The 18,930-nt window shown below is 51.0% G+C and overlaps 6 protein-coding genes across 6 annotated transcripts; 5 read left to right on the forward strand and 1 right to left on the reverse strand.

The window, feature by feature from the left end:
* Positions 1-2,313: 2,313 nt before the first annotated feature.
* Positions 2,314-3,124, forward strand: BO70DRAFT_424325 (WD40 repeat domain-containing protein; the record flags this gene model as incomplete). Its single annotated transcript, XM_025547617.1, has 2 exons — positions 2,314-2,354; positions 2,396-3,124. 2 exons carry the CDS (start codon positions 2,314-2,316, stop codon positions 3,099-3,101), a joined length of 747 nt encoding a protein of 248 aa, XP_025400354.1. The 3' UTR covers positions 3,102-3,124.
* Positions 3,125-7,582: 4,458 nt separating this feature from the next.
* Positions 7,583-8,065, forward strand: BO70DRAFT_352121 (uncharacterized protein; the record flags this gene model as incomplete). The annotated part of the gene is made up of 1 exon (XM_025541778.1): positions 7,583-8,065. One exon carries the CDS (start codon positions 7,583-7,585, stop codon positions 8,063-8,065), a length of 483 nt encoding a protein of 160 aa, XP_025400355.1.
* A 3,058-nt stretch (positions 8,066-11,123) lies between these two features.
* On the forward strand, positions 11,124-12,255 carry BO70DRAFT_379118 (putative NADPH-dependent methylglyoxal reductase GRE2; the record flags this gene model as incomplete). Its single annotated transcript, XM_025545312.1, has 1 exon — positions 11,124-12,255. The coding sequence occupies exon 1, from the start codon at positions 11,215-11,217 to the stop codon at positions 12,253-12,255; it is 1,041 nt and encodes a 346-aa protein (XP_025400356.1). The 5' UTR covers positions 11,124-11,214.
* A 133-nt stretch (positions 12,256-12,388) lies between these two features.
* Positions 12,389-13,003, forward strand: BO70DRAFT_361397 (uncharacterized protein; the record flags this gene model as incomplete). Its single annotated transcript, XM_025543030.1, has 1 exon — positions 12,389-13,003. A coding segment is annotated over exon 1 (326 nt), but the record flags the coding sequence as incomplete, so codon positions are not given.
* Positions 13,004-13,890: 887 nt separating this feature from the next.
* Positions 13,891-14,558, forward strand: BO70DRAFT_424331 (uncharacterized protein; the record flags this gene model as incomplete). Its single annotated transcript, XM_025547618.1, has 3 exons — positions 13,891-14,053; positions 14,107-14,169; positions 14,227-14,558. The coding sequence occupies 3 exons, from the start codon at positions 13,891-13,893 to the stop codon at positions 14,556-14,558; spliced, it is 558 nt and encodes a 185-aa protein (XP_025400358.1).
* A 595-nt stretch (positions 14,559-15,153) lies between these two features.
* BO70DRAFT_361398 (ZIP zinc/iron transport family) lies at positions 15,154-16,899 on the reverse strand. Its single transcript, XM_025543031.1, has one exon. It carries the CDS (start codon positions 16,416-16,418, stop codon positions 15,366-15,368), a length of 1,053 nt encoding a protein of 350 aa, XP_025400359.1. The 5' UTR covers positions 16,419-16,899; the 3' UTR covers positions 15,154-15,365.
* Positions 16,900-18,930: the final 2,031 nt, after the last annotated feature.

Consider the following 18,930-nt stretch of genomic DNA (forward strand, 5'->3'; position numbering starts at 1 on the left):
GTGCTGGAATAACAGAAGTGGAGAACTGAATAGGAAGGACGTTTGGCTCCAAACAGAGTTGACTGGCAACGGTGTGGATGACGCAGATGGTGAATATTCAATCGGCCATCAGGACTTATCTCAGGCCTGACAGCTATAAGTCGTTCCCTGGAACCACATTAGCAGCTGAGAATAGAAATACACGAGAGACATGGAATATTAAAAACATAGTCACTGACCACTATATCGTCATCGCTCTGTTTAGTTGTGTTGACAAGTTGAGCTGATATCCATGCCGAGATGGGAACGCGACATCATAGGGAGGGGCTCAAGGCAATGATACGGATATTGCCGCCATGAAACCCTCACACACCCGGCAGCTGCGGGTCCGGTTTTACTTCCCTGGTGACTCCTCATTTCAGGATGGGGGACGGGGCGCCACGCAGAGAAACACCCACTTTCCATTTTCTGCCATCCGCAGTATCGAGGTGGCTCATGATGTGACGATGAAGAGAGACGGAGGATGAAGGAGGAAAGATGGACAGAAAGAGGGGGTGAATGCTCTGTCACATGACACTCGGTGCGACGCTTCCCAGGCATCCTTCAGGCATCATCCAGGCAACCTTTCTCACCTTTTTTGATAGCTTCCGAATCAGGCAAGAACATGGAAGGTGCCCCCGTACTATTGGACGGACAGGGAGCACCTTCCCTGCAGCCGACCTCCGCCTCCCCTCCTTCCCTCACTTCGTCAACTTGAAACCTGACAGAGGCAGTCTTCTTCCACGCATCCAACAGTCAAGCACACCATGCCGTTCAGGCCAGGACACGCTTCGAGCACTGGCTAATAGAAGGCGATATCAACTAATATGGGCACACACTAGACGCGCCAGGCAAGTACGACGATGACAAAGGCCCCATGAGCTCCCCCCTACCAGAGAACAACTCCGGACCCCAGCTTACTTCTTCAGCGACCTCGAGGAGCGTTAAACTACAAGCCCTTTGGGATGAAGCATCCGAGTAACTACGCGGGGAGGAGGAGCGGTTGGCTGTGGCATATAAGAAGGATCTTCTGGCACAACACGAACGCCCGGGATGTGTCTGCAGGGAACTATGAAGCGCAGCTGCAATATCTCGTCGAACACAAACTAATGGAAATCCAGGACGTTCGTCTGCGATTCCAAGTCTGTGTGCAAGACGCCGTGGTGAGAGATTAAGCTTGTCGCGTGGTACACTCTATTATCTCCGTTCAGGGCTTTATCGCGACGGCGCTGAGCTCGGACTCACACGCTGCGCTTGCATGGGCTAGTGCATAGGTGCTTTTGAATGTGATTCAGCCTTTCCGATTTGGCCATCGTGTTGCAATCGCAATTGAGTTACTATGGTTACCGTTCTTAGCCAGTCGCAAGAGGATCCCAGAATCACACTCATATACGATGCTATAATGTCACCATACCGAGGATTTGCTGCAATAATATCGAAAGAGACTATTACCCTCGTCAATTTCCAGCAGGAAACATTCATTAGAAAGGAAATGGCACACTTTGAAATGATCGAGACTGCTGCACTATGTCCCAGCGGCCGGTTGATGGCATCCGCGTCGACAGATACAACAGTTTGCCCCTGGGATACAACTACTGGTGAATTGTGACATACCCTGACATCGCATTCAGGTGAGGTTACAGATGTGGCCTTCTCTCCTGACGGTCGGCTTATGGCTTCCGCGTCGTTGGACAGAACGATCAGACTGTGGGATGCAGCCACTTTAACACCTTTGACGACCACAGAAGTTCCAGTTCGTGTCGAATGTCTTGCATTTTCAAGAAACAGTGCCCTGTTGGCATCGGTATTATATTATTGTTGGGTGGTGGGGAAAACCTCTGTCTTTGGGAGGCAAAGACTGGGGCATTCCGATGGCAGGTCTCAGTGAGAGCAGAAGGCTGCTATTGCACACCACTATTTCCCCCCGGGGGAGATTTGCTGACGCCCACAGGCGCTAGAAGGGTATTCACAACCGGACGTACTAATTTCATACGATTATGGGAGACAGAAACTGGAAGCCTAGCCAAGGAGGTCCCTGACTTTTTGATATTCGCTAATAACGTGCCATTTTCCTCCGCGGGGCTTTTATGACGTTCGCAGGTATAAATGCCATCCAGCTGTGGGACCTCAATCTCATGAGAAACCAATCCTCGTACAATGCTCATAGAAACCGGATCACGGGCGTTAGAATCATGCCAGATGGCAGACAAGTTCTGTCTTGGAGTGTTAATGAGTTTATCATGTGGGACATAAGCACTGGCGATTGGCTAAACACCAGTTCAATATTCTTTTCCCATGACGCAATTCTTTCGCCAGGCGGGAGTCACATATACTCAGTACGCCACAAAATAAAAAATATTGAGATACTAGAAACCAGGTCAGCTAAATTGGTCCACCGCCTCAATGGAAATACAGGACGTATCAACACGATGACACTGTCTACGGATGGTGCGCGTCTGGTATCTGCATCTTTGGCAGTCAACCATGATGCACATTACGGCCTCTCCACCGAGGAAGAGTACAATGTTAACCCTCCTGATAAGACAATTCGGCTGTGGGATACGAAGGCCGGACTTTCGATTCGTATACTTCATGGTCTTGCATCTTCTGTTGACTCCCTACCATTCACAAGAGATGGAAAGATATTAGCCGCCGCATATGAGAATGGCATTGTTCAGAGCTGGGACACAGCAACTGGCCAAGCCCTCCTGCCGTTGGAATATGAGCCCAGTTCTAGCTCCACCTTAGATGGGGAAACCTTCCATCTGGATGTAGCCTTCTCCTCCGACGGGAAGACAATCTCATGCACATTTCCAGACGGGGATTTGAGACTCCGGGACATTACTTCAGGGGGGTTACTTACAGTTTTGGACAATAGAATGATCTTAAAATCCGCTCGCTTTTCGCCCAACGGCAAGCTGTTGGCAACAACATCAAACGGTCACATGGTGCAATTGTGGAAGCCCATAACGGGCGAGCTTCTCGGAGTCTATAAGGGGCTAAAAGGTCTTTCGATAGGTTCCTCGGATGACGGTCACTCCCTCGACACAGAAACGGGACAACTGAACCTTGGAGTAATATGACCGACTCTGTCGACAGGACACCAGACGCTCTTTCTTGAGGATGCTTGGGTGCTTCGAGGGACGGAAAATATCCTCCTACTACCACATGACTATCAAGAAAAATGTGCAACCTATCGAGATGGTGTTCTGGTGTTGGGACACGAAAGCAGCCGCATATAGATTCTTACCTTCAATCAGGACGAGTTCAACTGGGCGGGCAAACGGGATTTCCCACATTCCCTGGACAAGCAAGGGGCTTTGAGTAATGGATTATATTGCTCTCCTGTCTTGTGTCCAACACATACGACCATAGGGTGTGGAGAACAGGGCTTCCCGTCCGCTCAGCCGTACTTAAGCCACACGCCGGGAGGTTAGTAGTTGGGTGGGTGACCACCAGCGAATCCCTCCTGTTTGTATGTTTTTTTTGCCAGTTTTGAATTGCCATCTATCTCCCGCTCGAAATCGCGAGCCTCCGGCCGCGTGTGTGGCTTGGATATGCGGCCAGAACCGGGGTGGATGCCATCCCGGCGAGGAAAGGGCAAGCGCCGCTTTGCTGTCTGGTCCGTTCATAGTATGGGAATCTCTCCACTCCGTACGTAAGTATCTCTCCGCGCCGGGCAAACATGCAGCTCACGACAATCCATAAACAGAAATGGTTGACTTGACACCCAATCACAAAATTATTCTATCAACCGCTAGTCGGGTAAAAGACTAGTGTCGACGCCACACTGAGATGTATGACACCCCACGTTCAGCCGTCAGAAGCGCTTTCTGAAATGTTGAAGATTCTAGCCGATAGGTCACCCGCTGTCAATAGCCCCCGTGTTCAGGATTGACTTGGTTCAGCTGATGCAAAAGGGGGGGGGGGTTTAAATATGCCAGCACCCACCTCCGCCATAAGCTGACAGTCCGGTATGAGACTTTTGCAACTTCCCTGCCAGACGGATTCGGTGGGTTTCCGGCTTGATTGCATTCTCAACATCATCTGTTTACCAAAAAGCATACATTCATCATGGCGCCCGTCAAGAACCAGCTCCCGGCGATCTATCAACGCGCGTTCGACAAGTACCAGGATATCACCCATGAAACTCTGCATGTTGATTTCCGACCACCCTCTCCGCGAGAACGCTTGATCATCCATGTATTTTTCTTCTCCTCCAAGGTAACTGACTCGATGGCTTCCAAGAATTCGCTCAATTGGGTGTATGGGACGTGAATGGCCAGTGAAAACTTATTGGATAGAGAAGGGAAGAAGTTGGAGGTTTGCGTGATCGGCTCGGCTCCGACAGACTCGGGCAGAATTTCTGATAGAAAGGGCAGGTTGCTGTCGACAGAGGGACTGGGGAAGCTGAGAGTGACCAGGGCCCAGTGAGAATCAATCTAGTTGGAGAAGCAAGACGTCACCGGTCAGCGCAAAAGATACAATTGATGGAGCTGGAGAGTTCACCACACTCACATTCCCGATACCACTCGCCTGAGGCACCGACAGATCGTCATCGACCTGCCATTTCCACGCGCTCGTCTCCCCGACGCGAAGACGACTGCTGCCCCAGAGAAACGACTGTACATCTAAGTGTACAGCCTCAGTCCCCGACCCGAGACCTGCATTGGCTGCCCGAAAGCTCCCTTCCAAAACCTGGCGACCAGGGCGGTCACGAGTAAAGTGTGGATGGGGTGCCGACACGCTTGGCCGACCACTGCGCGTAGCCCCAGGGTGACCTCCTGCTGCACCCTGCCGGCATTCGGCTCCACGACCATTGCCATTGTGCTGGAATATTTTCCGGGAGATTGTGGATCAACCAGGATAATTGGAGGGATGTCATTATCCTGCTTGGAAAGAACTGGGTCGCGTGGGAAGGGCAAGGTGGGTAAGAGGGAGAGAGAGGAAGAAAGAAAGAAAGGAAAAGACCGCCGAAAAAGAAATTGACACCAGCACTAGTGTCCAGGCAGGAACACTAGGCCACAGCCATTAGCCATCACTAAACATCACGAAACACCGCCAAATACCACTAATTGCAGGTTTCGGGCCATTCCTTAGAGAAACGCTCTATTTTTATTGGGAGCTGTCGTCGCCAGACTAGGACTAGACAATGAGTACACTACTCCAACAGTATAACAGGCATGACGACAAGCCATGGAACCGCATCCGGGCGGTCTCTTGTAATCCTATACAGGGGCAAGAAGATACTGGATCGCGGGAACACGGCCCGCGCGATCTTCCCGTGGAATCTCGATGGGACGGGACATCTGACATCGAGGCTAGTAATATGTTGTATTACATTCAGATATCACCGGCCTTGGGAAAGTGGGCTTATCTGTCGTCTGCGGCGCTGCTCACTAGTAGCTTGGCCGACCCACCCCAGCAATCCATGAGGCGTTGGAGATGGAAATGGGATGCTGGTTTAGACTCCCAAGTCCTCACATCTTTATAATCGATACAGAGAAAAAAAAAGGAAGCAATGTAGGTTCCTGCAGGGGCTGGGTGCTTGGCTACATAAATTAATTGTAACCAGAATCGGGGCAAATCTGCGAGACTCCTCGTTGAGAACTATATAATTTATAACTTGGCAGTTACGGTTGGGTACTGCGTACTGATGATGTATTTATAAATAACGGTATCAAACTCTAATGAAATTCAGGTTGTTGCGGTGATACAGACACACCGTGACCTAACTGCTATATACATGCACCCTGAGATTTCTGCACACCCCTCCCCTTCCTGCCACTCCACCTTCCAAACTGGGAGTATTATCCTACCACCTTTACTATACTGCCTGTCTATCTGCCTGCGCGTCGCCGTGTAGGCTCAACATCTTACCCTGCCGGCGCGTTGATTTATTTTACAGCGCCTTGAGCGGCCTCCTCCCTGGCTCAGGCAACCCCCCATCTGGAGTAATATTGTTTTCAAGCAACTGATTACTAATGATGTATTTACTCAGGGCTGAAGACCAGTGTTTCACTGGTATATCAACTGTACTTATAGAGACTAGATTTTCCTGTTATAAATCACTCATTCTCGGACATAATTTCAGATGACATTCATTACTTGCCAACCTGCTTCTCGAGACCGACATTTTGGGGGTTCCATCCGATCACGTGTCGTTCGCATAGTGTCTCCCCTCCGTATGATTTTCCTCTCTTTTCTCACTCTATTGCCACAAATGTGGCAGATATAATACAGTCGCTCGCACTTCCTTCGAGGCAGGCTCTACATGAGGCTCTGCGCGACGCTCTACATGAAGTCATATGTGGGGCTCTACACGAGGCCCTATTTTTCCTAGGCACCAAATAGTCAAGCGCACCCGAGACTAGGAATTAGTCTGGTGGAATTTTGCCAAGGTAAGATATTCAATCCTGATGGCTAACCTGTTTCATTATATGACCAACCTCATCTGGGGTGAGATTGCGACAAAAACATTCGCCGAATCCCAACTGCCATAATTCCTCGCCCTATCGGAGCGATCCCTGGGAGCTGCGCCTCGCTGTTAGTGTAGCTAGCTAAGAATGCTTGTAGGCGCCATCAAGCCCCGCCTTTCGGGACCAAATTGACAATTGTTGGCAAAGGGCGGGTATCTAGATACGAGATAGTCTAACGCCTGCCTTTTCGGACCCACCCGCCAGCACACCGCAATTATGTGGGTTGTGGACAGAGAGACTCTTGCTGTGGATTAAGAACATGTCCCTGATTTCATGATCCGTGGTTGGTACGGAGTAGATACAATGGACTGAACGGACTTGGAGCTTTAATTAACTTCATTTAGGTCTGAATCAGTATGTTCAGAAACAGGATATTTTCTGACAGTGGGTCTGCTCAGCCTCCGAATCCCACCCCTGAAGCTCCAAACGGTCTCCCAAGTGGGTCATAAAACATAAACTTATTGGGGGCTGAAAATCAGTACGCCGTATCTATCTAGGGCTTCCTGGGGCCCTGTTTAGTGTTTACTCCGGACTTATAGCAGATAGCCGTTTTGCAGCGTGCTTGAGTGGAGCATCCTTATCTGCAGGCGGATGCTAACTCTTCGTGTGCATGCCAAGCTCTGCCCTTGCAATGCTTCCAATGCTTAATTCTTATAGCAATGACGGCTCAAAAGAACTCCTTGTTTATCTGCCCTTCCACCAGCAATCGATCTCGCTTCGATGATGGAATAATAATAGAGTAGCTGGCCGTGCTTGCGGCGAGATGGTCTGATACTTTACTTTCCCAGCTCTCGGTTGGTGATCTTGGTCTATAATGGTTTGTCTGAAGGAATATCGGCCCACTCTATACGAACCCTGCTCCATAGTACCTTGACAGCCTTGTGGTCACCTTCCTTTAGAGGAAGGAGTGTCGCTCTGCCTTCACGAAATGATGAAGGGGGTTGGATATAAATACACAACCATTCCTCCCCAGACTCTATCGAAATTACTTCCACATCACATCGGAATCAAAACCAAGCATCTCTCTCTGCCTTCTTTCCTCCTGAACCATTCTCCAAAACCAAACCTCACCCTCAGGAGTCAAAATGTTCACCAAGTCTCTTCTTCTCCTCTGCGCCACGGCCGCCTCAGTCGTTGCAACAAACAACCTCAACTTTATCTACTCGACCTCCTCCTACGACGATATCGGCGGCGACGGCAGCGGTTACTCCACCGGCTTCACCATCAAGGACACGAGCGGTAACACGCTGTGGCACAGGTCGGACCCCGACGGCTACGCTCCGTGTATGGAAGACAGCGAGAAATTCACCATGACGTCCGACTGCTGGACCGGCACCTGGACCTTTGGTTGCGAGTCCAAATTCGATGGCAAACCCAAATTGTGCGCCGCCTATAGCCCCGATGACGTCAAGTACTCGGGCAAGGTGGACTCCAGTGAGGATTTCATTGGAATCAGCGCTGGCTCCGAGGGTACTTGCGGTGGAAGCTTCTATGCGGCGGGGGAAACTTGCACCAAGGATAGCACGTTCAAGGTCACCGGCCGTTACAGGGGTAATCTTCGGGATTAAGGGGAGAAGGTTGAGTCGGATTGTATACCTTTCAATACTATGGGCTGGTTGTTCTTGTTGGATTAGTTGATGCTGGTCCTGGTCAAGTCGTGCGTGTCTTGAGGCCCTATGTTCCCTTTTCTTTTCTTTTTTTTTTTTTTCGTGTCAAAATATAGGGCTTTCTGTGTCTGTATGAAATTGTTATCTCATTTCCTATATACCTGTATTTATCGATCTGTTTTCTATCCTGAGAGCTTCGTCCCTGATCCCTATGTAGAGATAAGATCATTCAGCATTTCATCCTTCACAATTTGCCCGATTCATATAATTCGTTTATCTTGCTTTGTCCATTATATCTAGTTCCCTAGGCAGACTAAGCAGTGCAGCTTCATGGATCAAGGTTCTCTAGCCTGCTTACATCAAGTTATTTATGAGTATGAGTGGTATTACTGCGGATGTGGCTCTGTTCATTGATCACATTGAAATAGAATGAAGAGGAAATGTGAAACAAATACATATAAGGGGGACAATAGATACCAACTTAAAGCGTGAAAAGCAAAGCCATAGATTAGAGTCCCCTACTGCTCAACGGACCGCGACCCCTCCCGGGCACCACAACAAACTCTTTTATAATATTCTCTTAAAAATCTGTCTTTTTTCTTCAAAGTCCTCAGAAATTATAGTAAGTCCTTTAAAATTTAAAGAGTATAATCCTAATACTATATCTCAAATCCAGACAGACTCTATATAGTCAGATAATTTGTATAATCGCAGTCAGGCAGGCTCTACGCAGCCAGACAGGTTCTACGCAGTCAAGCAGGCTCTACACAGTCAGAGAATTCGCACAATCGCAGCCAAGCAGGCTCTATACAGTCAGGCAGGTTCTACGCAGTCAAGCAGGCTCTACGCAGTCAGAGAATTCGCATGATCGCAGTCAAGCAGGCTCTACGCAGTCAAATAGGCTCTACGCAGTCAGACAGCCTCTATATAGTTATATTTAACTAATATTTTATTATATGACTATTATGATGATTTTTCTTATAATTATTCATATTTTTTTATAAAAAAAAATCGCGATTTTATTGTTGAATTGAGATCATGATTTTGAAGTTTTTACTTTTTAGAAGATTTGAATGGTGCCCGAGAGGGGTCGCGGTCCGTTGAGCAGTAGGGGACTCTACATGAGATACACCGGTGGTCAACCGCCTTTTTACTATGGTTGTGCTACTCTCTCCACCAATGAGAGATGAGAAAACAGCAAAAATACATACAAACAGGAGGGATTCGCTGGTGGTCACCCACCCAACTACTAACCTCCCGGCGTGTGGCTTAAGTACGGCTGAGCGGACGGGAAGCCCTGTTCTCCACACCCTATGGTCGTATGTAAAAGACTTACAATGGAGCCAGCTTATATCAGCCGCCAAAACCCCTTGCTTGTCCAGGGGCACTCACTAAACGAGTTCCACTAAAATGTCTGGGGACTAGGTAGCAGTTGAACTTCATATCGACTCACAGCCACTCCGGTGTACCGAACCTGTCAATCGGACCAAAAGCTTGATACAAAGGGTCCAACCACCGATCTACAATCCATAGATACCCATTGGATGCCGCCACTGTCAGGTCTAGAATGACGATATAATAAAGGTCTGATTCTACGATACTGCTGCGCAGGCAGTTGGGCTATATAGACATAGAATCAGGCAATAATCAGGCATACATGAAGTCATGTATGGGGCCATATATGGGCTGATCCAGGTTGATCAGGGGTTGAAGGGCTAAATCTTGTTCCGTTATCATGCCAAGCCCTCGTTCCTCTTGATAGCCACAGACTGAACAATAACTGCAGCCAGTGCTGCCATGGCTGGGAGAAAATACATCTCGAGGAGGGATATAATTGACACGACCTGCGGAGAAGGGCACGCAGTTATCAAACGTTACTTTTACTTCGAAAACCATCAGTCGAAGTGCCTTTTATATACCCTCTGATGCAATGCGACTCGGATGCTTACGACTTATGCAGCACACATCAGATCAGGAACTTAGGCTGCCCTCTTATTGCGGGGTAATCATTCAATATCGTGGGACAAACTGGACTGTACTACCTGACACAATCATTATTCACTGTGTCCGCGTACATCCTGGCCATGAGGCGTAGCAAACATTCCCTGGCCAGGACTATTGGATTCGTGGTGGCTAGCTGGGGGGGGGGGGGGTAAGAGGAAGGAGTGGCAGCCACTGCCTGCAGTGGCCCCGCTGACAGTAATATTTATAGATCAAGGAGCAACTGACTATCTTAGGGTTTATCGAAGATTCAATTATATGTAACCCATCTTACGGAGTACAGCTTAGGTCCATCGAAGCGGAAGCCCTGTTCCCCATATCCCACGGTTGTATGCATTGGAAAGCAGGCATGGGGGAGTTGTATAGAAAAGATGTTTAGTTTGTAAAAGAATCATATTTTCCTGATCGCTATCCGGAACAACGCATTTCGGTAGGTATAATCAGATAAAGCTGATTTGTAAAAGACAGGTGCTTGCATATCTGATCTCGCACAGCCCCTTTCCTATATTTCACCAGCCAATTGTATTCATCCATCCCATTCCAATCTCAAGCCAACCCAAAGGACAATGACGTCATCAATCTGGACCAGTCTATCTGCTGTCATGTTTAACCTCCAATCCGCGATGCACCAAACCCCAAGGGACTAAAACTCTATCCTGATTTGTGAAAGCTCCTCGAATCAACAACCAACCTCCATAACTCCATCATGACTCACTTTCTTATCCACACCTCGCCAATCCGCATGCGGCGATCCTTGCGACGCGGAGAGATAGCGGCTAGCGGCCGACGGAGATTAGGGCCGCGCTTAGACGAACAGCCCGTGCCAGTAGATTAATTCCGCCCCCACGAGGGCGGGCGGGGCGGGAATAACCACTATTTCCGGCGGTTAACCCCTCCTTGGCTTCGGGACGGAGTTGCCGGTGATAAACAAACGGTATGGATGGATGATTTGGAAGGGTATATATATAGTCTTGTGGCATCTCTGCGATACATTCTGTCTCAACTTCCATTGAAACTTCTCTTTCAGACAAGTCCAGGTCTAATTTATATTATTCACCCACTCAACCATTAACAACATCCCCAAAAAAACACACCCAAAAATACCAAACATGTCCCACTCCCACATCCTCGTCACCGGCGGCAGCGGCTTCCTCGCCAACAGCATCATCACCACCCTCCTCTCACGGGGCCACACGGTCACCACGACCGTGCGAAGCGCCGCCAAAGCCACCGCGCTGCAATCCCAACACCCATCCATCAACATCAAGATCGTGCCGGACATGTCGCAACTCTCGGCCTTCGACGCCGCCGTCACCAACCACACCCCCCCACTCACAGCCGTAATCCACACCGCCAGCCCGTTCCACTACAGCATCACCAACATCAAAACCGACATGCTCGACCCCGCCGTCAACGGCACCGTCGGGATCCTGCAATCCATCCACAAGTTCGCCCCCAGCGTGAACCGGGTAGTCATCACATCCTCCTTCGCGGCGATGTCCAACCCCCTCAAACCCGCCGGGGAGAAATACTCCGAGAAGGACTGGAACCCCGTCACCTGGGCCACGGCCGAGCAGCCCGAGAACGCACTGTCGCAGGCAGGATATCGCACCAGCAAAGCGCTCGCCGAAAAGGAGGCGTGGAAGTTCATGGAAGATGAAAAGCCGAGGTTCTCGCTCACCGTGCTGAATCCCTCGCTTATCTTTGGGCCTGTGTCCCCGGCGTTGAGCTCGTTAGAGGAGGTGAATACCTCGAACCAGCGGATTAGGGATCTTGTTTCGGGGAAGTTCAGGGAGAGGTGTCCGCCGACGGGGAGTCAGTTTTGGGTGGATGTGAGGGATGCGGCGATGGCGCATGTGGTCGCGGTGGAGAAGACGGGGGATGAGGTTGAGGGGAAGAGGTTCTTTTTGACGGCCGGGAACTTTTGTAATGCCGATATTGTGCAGGTTTTGGGGGAGGCGTTTCCGGAGGTTAAGGATGGGTTACCACAGGGGGAGGCGTTGAGGGAGGGCAGGTTTCCTGAGGGGGGGCCCAAGTATGGGTTTGATAATGAGGCGTCGGTGCAGGGGTTGGGGGTTGTGTATCGCTCGTTGATGGAGAGTGTGGTGGATACGGTCCGCAGTTTGAGAGTGGTGGAGGGGAGACAATGAGGGATGGATACTTGGGTAATATGATAGATTTATGAACCATGGAATGATCTTTTTGATTTTGTTATGAATCGCCTGTGTGAGTCCACGAGTAGATGCCCTACAGTACTACATGCAGTCTTAGGGTTGCGTCTACCCCGGAGAAACCCTTGCCGATCTGCAAGTCATCCACCCAGCCATTCGTATTGACCGCCTCAAAGCAGCACGTCAAATGTAGCACTATCCCACTATCCACTATCCACTATCTAGTCGTCCATCCTACTTCACAGATCCATAATCCTCAATCCCATCAAAATGGTCACCCGCGGCATATGGCACCTCCACACCGACAGTAAGCCCGAACAACCCCTCCACAGAAAAATGGTACTGCTCCTTCCATCCCCCGCGGAGCCGAATAACTTCCCCCGACTCCCCCGCCATCCTAACCAAAATCCGGCAATTTCTGCCCGAGATAGTCCCCCAGAAATGGCACGCAGTCCCACTTCCCTCACCGCTGCATATCGACCTAGACTACGTGTATACCATCGATCGCGACAGCGGATATTTAACCGTGACTCAGTGGTGGGGTGGTCAGGAGGGGGGGGGTTGGGACGTCGTGTGCGGCGAGTTGCGTTGGATAGGATTCGGGATTGGGGATTGGGATTGGGATAGGATGAGGATGAGGATGAGGATGAGGATGAGGATGGGGGTGTGGAGAGTGTGGAGAGTGTACTTGAGGATTTTGTTGAGGGTGTCCCCTCCTCAGATATTGGGGAAGCAAATGTGTTGCGAAGAAAGGGAGGGCTGAAGGTCATATATTATCTGACCCCAATATAGCCAAGTTCGAGCCACCTACGTACTCCGTAGTCAGTCACGGTGAGCCATCAAATTGGAGATCATTGTGGACCCACTACGCAGATCACATGCCAGCCTGTGGACTTGGGTGTTCTTCAAGCACGGACCACAAATCAGGCACAGCCAATTGAACTGCGATCCGAATGTTGCATGTTGCAGGTTGCAGAAAGAAGTGGCCCCAGATCATGTTCCCCGAGCAACACGCAGGATCGAGACCCCGATGGAGACAATCCCCATCAGCTAAGCATTAGAAATCACAAACTTGCAAAATTATAATGCCTCTCACCAACTCCTCCAGTTGGCTAGATCGCTAACTGCGATCCTTCGCCCCTGATGACCTAATAATTAACTCATGCCCATATGACAATAGACGAATCCAGACAGCGAGCAACTCGTATATGGCCATGGCGTAAATCCCGACGCCGAGAAGACTTTGTGAACGTATGGAGTAGCGTAGTCACAGTCAAGATATCTCCGAGTGGATCTCCGAGTGGATCATCCAGCCAAGCTCGCGGACCGCAGCACTAGCAGCGACTATCCCGGATCCAGCCTGACGAGGATACGCACGCCTTGGACAATACGAGGCTGAATCCAGGCGCGCAGATTGTCATTCGTCGACTCAAATCCCAGGATCAACTAAGAGTTAGAAGGGCATCATCCTGCGGGGTGGAGTGGTTGAACGAACATCCGGGTTGGAGGGGTGAGGATATAAAGACTGCTGTTCTCGTCCGTTTGTTTGGTCTCGGTATCAGTGTTCAGTATCATTATCGGCTGCGCACTCGGACACATCTATCTATCCTGAAGATGAAGTCCTCTGTTCTCTCTGCTTTGGCGCTCGCCGTGGGCGCTCTGGCTGCTCCGTCGGCGAAGGTCGACGCCGAGCTGCAGAAGCGTGACGACACCGGCGCCTTCAGTCTGTATGCGTGGGGTGTTGCCGCATCGGGACTCAAGTTCTTCTATTCTGACGGTAAGTCCTCCCTCACCTTCCGAACTCTCCTCACTTACTAAACCAGAATACAGGCCTCGCATACGCCGGTGATTCCTCCCTGTGGCCTTATGGCTCCGTTACCACCGACGTCGACTGTCAGCAACCCCCCCCCCCCAAAAAAAAGGTTTCACCACTCACTAACCAACATCCAGTCCACCGGGTCGACGACGTGCTCGTAACTACCGCTACCACCACCGGCATCACGCTCGACTCCGACACCCTGTTCTATATCCGTCCCGTTGACGACGAAGTCCTGCCCGTTGGGTACACCGGCAACGGAATCGCCACGCCCGATGACGCCGTCACCACCGGGTTCCTCTTCTATGGCTCGTATCTGATGTGGGAAGAGTCGTCAGGCCAGCTGGCGGACGTTTTCCGTCTCAAGGAGACGAATGTCACTGGCGTTTACCAGGTTTATTGGGATCAGTCCAGTCTGGATTTGAGTGGGTACTCGTTCCCGAGTGTGTTGGATACGGCGCCTTGAGTGGGGGGTTGATTGGTGGTGGGCTGTGTGGTCCTAGCTTTGGGTGCGGTTGTGGGGGTCTTCCTGAGATGTGTAGCTGGATGTCTGCGGTGTGGGGGGTCCTGCTTAGCAGTGTGATTAGCGAATGCGAAGAGCAGATATGGTATATATTAGTGTTTAGTGTCCTGACACGTACCTTGTTTTCGTAGCCCGGGATGAATATTTTCTATCTTCAATGATAATCCCGATCGAAAGATGTGGTAAGGTGGGGTTGATTCTGTTGCAAGAGAGGGTGGACGCGAAGTCGCACATGTGCTGTTGAAGGCGACCACCACGTGCTACTCGCGTGTCACTCGTCAGCCTATTTCAGTCTGGTGCAATATGCACAAGATGCTGACTCACCACCTGAAAGATAACTATACATCAGTTATGTCGTGATTAGTACGGTTTCTGGAAATTGCTGGGTTTTCTGTTATCTAACTAGCACATGTTAATGTGGGTGAAAGTCATGTCTGGGTAGAGCGCTCAATTACAAAGCCCATCCTGTCAGAAGACATCTTAGCAAGTTTGAGCTCGAGGGCAATGAGAAAATAAGATGGAGTTTGCGATACGCGTCGGAAGTAGAGTCATATTATCATTCTGGATTATGTGCAGCATTGTAGTAGGAATATGATCCGAGAAAAACTGAAAGCAAAATACCCAAAGCAGGTGAACAAGAAAAACAACCGATCATTGGATATCTAGCAAGTAACCAAATAGAAACACCCGTCATGTCAAGACTGTACACATATTCATTTTCACGAGCCCTACATAAAGAGCGTCATCAAATCAGGCCCACTTTCCAAGCAGAGCCATGATACCAGCACCCCAGAGCATCGTGACGACCATGAAGGTCAGTCGCTTGTTGTCCTGGGTGCGGTGAGGGTCGAAGATAAAGTCCCGAGCCAAGAGCTCGACCAGACCGGTGTAGATCAGAATACCGGCCGAGACGGCGTCCAGGACTCCCGAGACCACGTTCGCGGTGTAGGAGCCCGAGTTGTAGGTGGTCCGCACGCCCAGGCCGATGGCGACCGAGATAGGGGTGGTCAGCCCGTACAGCGAGCAGAGGATCCACGGCAGCCAGCTGCCCTTGCGGAACGGGATCGCCGACATACGTGCGCCGATACCCAGACCCTCAAACGACTGGTGGAAGACCAGTACCGGGTAGAGAGTGGCGAACTCGCTGCCCGTGACACCCAGGTTCAGGCCGATGATCACGGAGTGGAAGATGACACCGAACTCGAGGATGAGGAAGGCGGCGATCTGTTGCTTGAAGGACATGTCGATCAGGGTATCGGTCGTCGAGAGCTGTTCGACATCTGTCTCATCCTTGCGCGGGCTGCCCGGCATCTCCTTGCTAGCGGTCTGGTTGTCGACGGAGCTGGTCATGATGGTCTCGGGGTCCTCTCTGCACACGTTGTATTTGACCTCGACGTAGCGCTCGGCCCCGAAGTCAAGAAGGAAGATGCACATGAGCGAGGTCAGGACGATGGCAGGGCACCAGGAGTAGATGGCCCAGGTACCGGTCATCCCGACACATGATTGCGGACCGATCTCGGAATAGGCGGGGTCGAGGAGATGGATGAAGGCGGTGGCAATGATGACACCGGCACCGAAGTAGCGGGCGAAGAGGTAGACGTAGAGGTTGATGTGGAGTCTGGGAACGCGTTTGGCGACGACGGGGAAGAAGGTGACGGCGGTTGAGACAATGAAGATGACGAAGATGGCCGAGACACGGGCACCCAGGTGACCATTGTAATCGTTAGAAGATTTGTTGAGATAGCAGACGACCTGGGCGGCGTCGGCCGTATCGAGGTCCACGTCCTTAGGGTTGAAAGACATCTTTGGGGGGATATTGAGGCAAAGAGTCTATTGAGCAGGGATGTAGAGAGAAGATGATTGGAACGCTCTGATCAATTTCTCTGTTGGGCACGTCGAGGCCATGGCCTTATATAACTGCGATGGTGAGTGGCAGAGATTTCCGGGTGAGGACCTTGAGAGCAGCCGGACGACAGGCTCCGACACTAACCCCGTAGCTCGCCTCTGGGTCGGACTCGTCCATTTTGGCTGCGTCGTTGCTTCTGCTAGTGTTGCTGGTTCGTGAAAGCAATGATCCATTCAAAGATCCAAGTAGTGCAGCTTCCCCATGCCGACATGGTGGTGGTGATAGACCGGACAGTATACGGCCTTGGGAGAGCCAAGGAAGGACAGTTCAGTCAGTCATGACCGTGCCGGGAGACAAACGTGACAGCGCCGACCACCCGAGAGGGGCAGGTGGGAAGTGGTTCCAGGGACCTTGGGGGAAGGCGGGCAGCCAACCAAGTCTCGCTCGGCACTAAGCGGCGCTAATCTACCTTGCGGGCGGCGGGGCGCCCCTCTTCTCGCCGCATCTTGACCACCGTCCCAACAGGTACTCATCCTCATCATCAGAACCGTGGAAATCCGGCAACATATGATCCAGACCGGATGGTACAGAGACCCTAGGGAGCACTGACCATTGACAGTGCAAATAATCCAGGGTCAGCGCGCAAGGTTTCACTGTTCCTGCCAAACACAACGTCCGTCGTCACCAGGCCAGCCCGATCGGGTGGAACAATCGATCGCGGCTGTCTCCGTTTTAGGTTCACAGCTCAGACCAAGCCGTCTCGATTCCAGGGGTCATTTATTTCTTTTACGACCTATCCATCTTTTCTTTACTAATAGAAATGCGATTAATCAGTGATGGGGGACATTGAGCTCACTAACGAACCAGCTACGGAGTACCTCGAGCGCGCACTCAGGCGGGTTGAATCTTCTTCCGCCCGATTGGGAAAAACACCACACCAAACTCGGGCATAAGGCAGCTCGTAGAGAGCTCAAACGCAGCATCAACATCTGTGAGTATCTGGAATACTTGCAACCTGTCAGATTCGGCAGCTTTTCTGGCATTCTCACACTCATAATAGCGCGTGCAGATCGCACGAACCCACGCCCCATCGACGACTGCCGAAGACGCATGCAATAGAGGTCCACCAGGTAGACCCCTAATATCTCCTCTGCTGAGAACTCTAGAATGACCTTCGGACCCTGTCATCTTAGTCACCATGCTTACATTGGGAGGAAAGTCCCGAGACGGAACTGGCCGACCGCGCGCAGCATGTAAGCGAACAAGGAGCATTTGGTGAATATCTAGTCGGACTAGCTCTCCTGATAATGCAGGGGGCTCGTTCCTTCAATTCTCGCTTGGTGTCATACGGGAGGGGCATGTCGGCGGGTTGAAGCAGACCAGAGACCATCGAAAATAATCGTACGAATCCGAACGTGGAGCAAGGAGATCAGAAGAAAGATAACCCAGCATCATCTTCCCACGTGGTGCTGCTATCCACGGTTGCACCGCATATGGGGCATGTGGCTTGCTCTACATCTGGTCTGCGCGTACTCGATGCAGGCACCATTGGAATATCCTTCTCTCTGCGTCATCGCTTACTGCGTGCTTCAGGCTAGGGTTTCCTCCAAAGGTCTTTCATTGAGTGTCGCGTCCCGTACATTTGACGGGCGATACTATGGAAAGACAACCATACAGCCATAACTTCATTATCATTCAAAACGCCCTCCTGACGCGCCATTCCATCCAGTTAACCAAGCAAAGCGTTCGAAATCGGTCATCCACACCCAAGACAGCCTGGTATCGGTGGAATCGGTCGAGACGGCCGGGGCACGTCTGTGTATATTTCACGAGGGATTCGGAACGACATGGTTTAGTGCTAATCGCGGTAGGTCAGATAAACGGTTTCTCAAGCTGGATACGAGTCAAGTCAAGGAATACTCACGCTGCAAGAAGAGCAAGAGCAGCTGGAGCAGTTGCCTTGGCAGCAGTTGCAGGAGCAGGGAGACATATTGGCTGGGATTGGTATGAACCGGTGAAGGCGATACAAAAAGTAATTTAGAGGCTGGAAAGCTGGATGGTTTGCTTGGAGACTGGTGAGGGCTGGTGATGGAAAACTCCAAGTTACCCGGAAAGATGGCCCTATTTATGTCTTTCCGGAGCGGACTGTTCCACGCGCGGGGTCAATTCCTGCGGTACTCGGCGGCTACGGTCATCCCACGGTGCTGGCGGTACCCCTCCTCGGGTGGGGGAGGCAGCTGGACGGCGAGTTACCTAACGCGTAGTGTTTCCTGCTCGTAGGTAGCCAAGTCATGGAACTGGCTGCGTAGCGTTGCCTGACTTCCCATTCTCCCCCCCCCACCCCACCGGATGGACCAAGAGCACGCTAAACTGCAAGGCTGCTGTCTGCCCTAGTCGTGGCTGGATAAGTGATCATCAACCTCCTTCGTTCCCCTCATGATGGAAACACAACTCCATATCGAGAGGTGA

The sequence above is a fragment of the Aspergillus heteromorphus genome (genome assembly GCF_003184545.1).
Source record: "Aspergillus heteromorphus CBS 117.55 chromosome Unknown BO70scaffold_9, whole genome shotgun sequence".
NCBI classification, from domain to species: Eukaryota; Fungi; Ascomycota; class Eurotiomycetes; order Eurotiales; family Aspergillaceae; genus Aspergillus; species Aspergillus heteromorphus.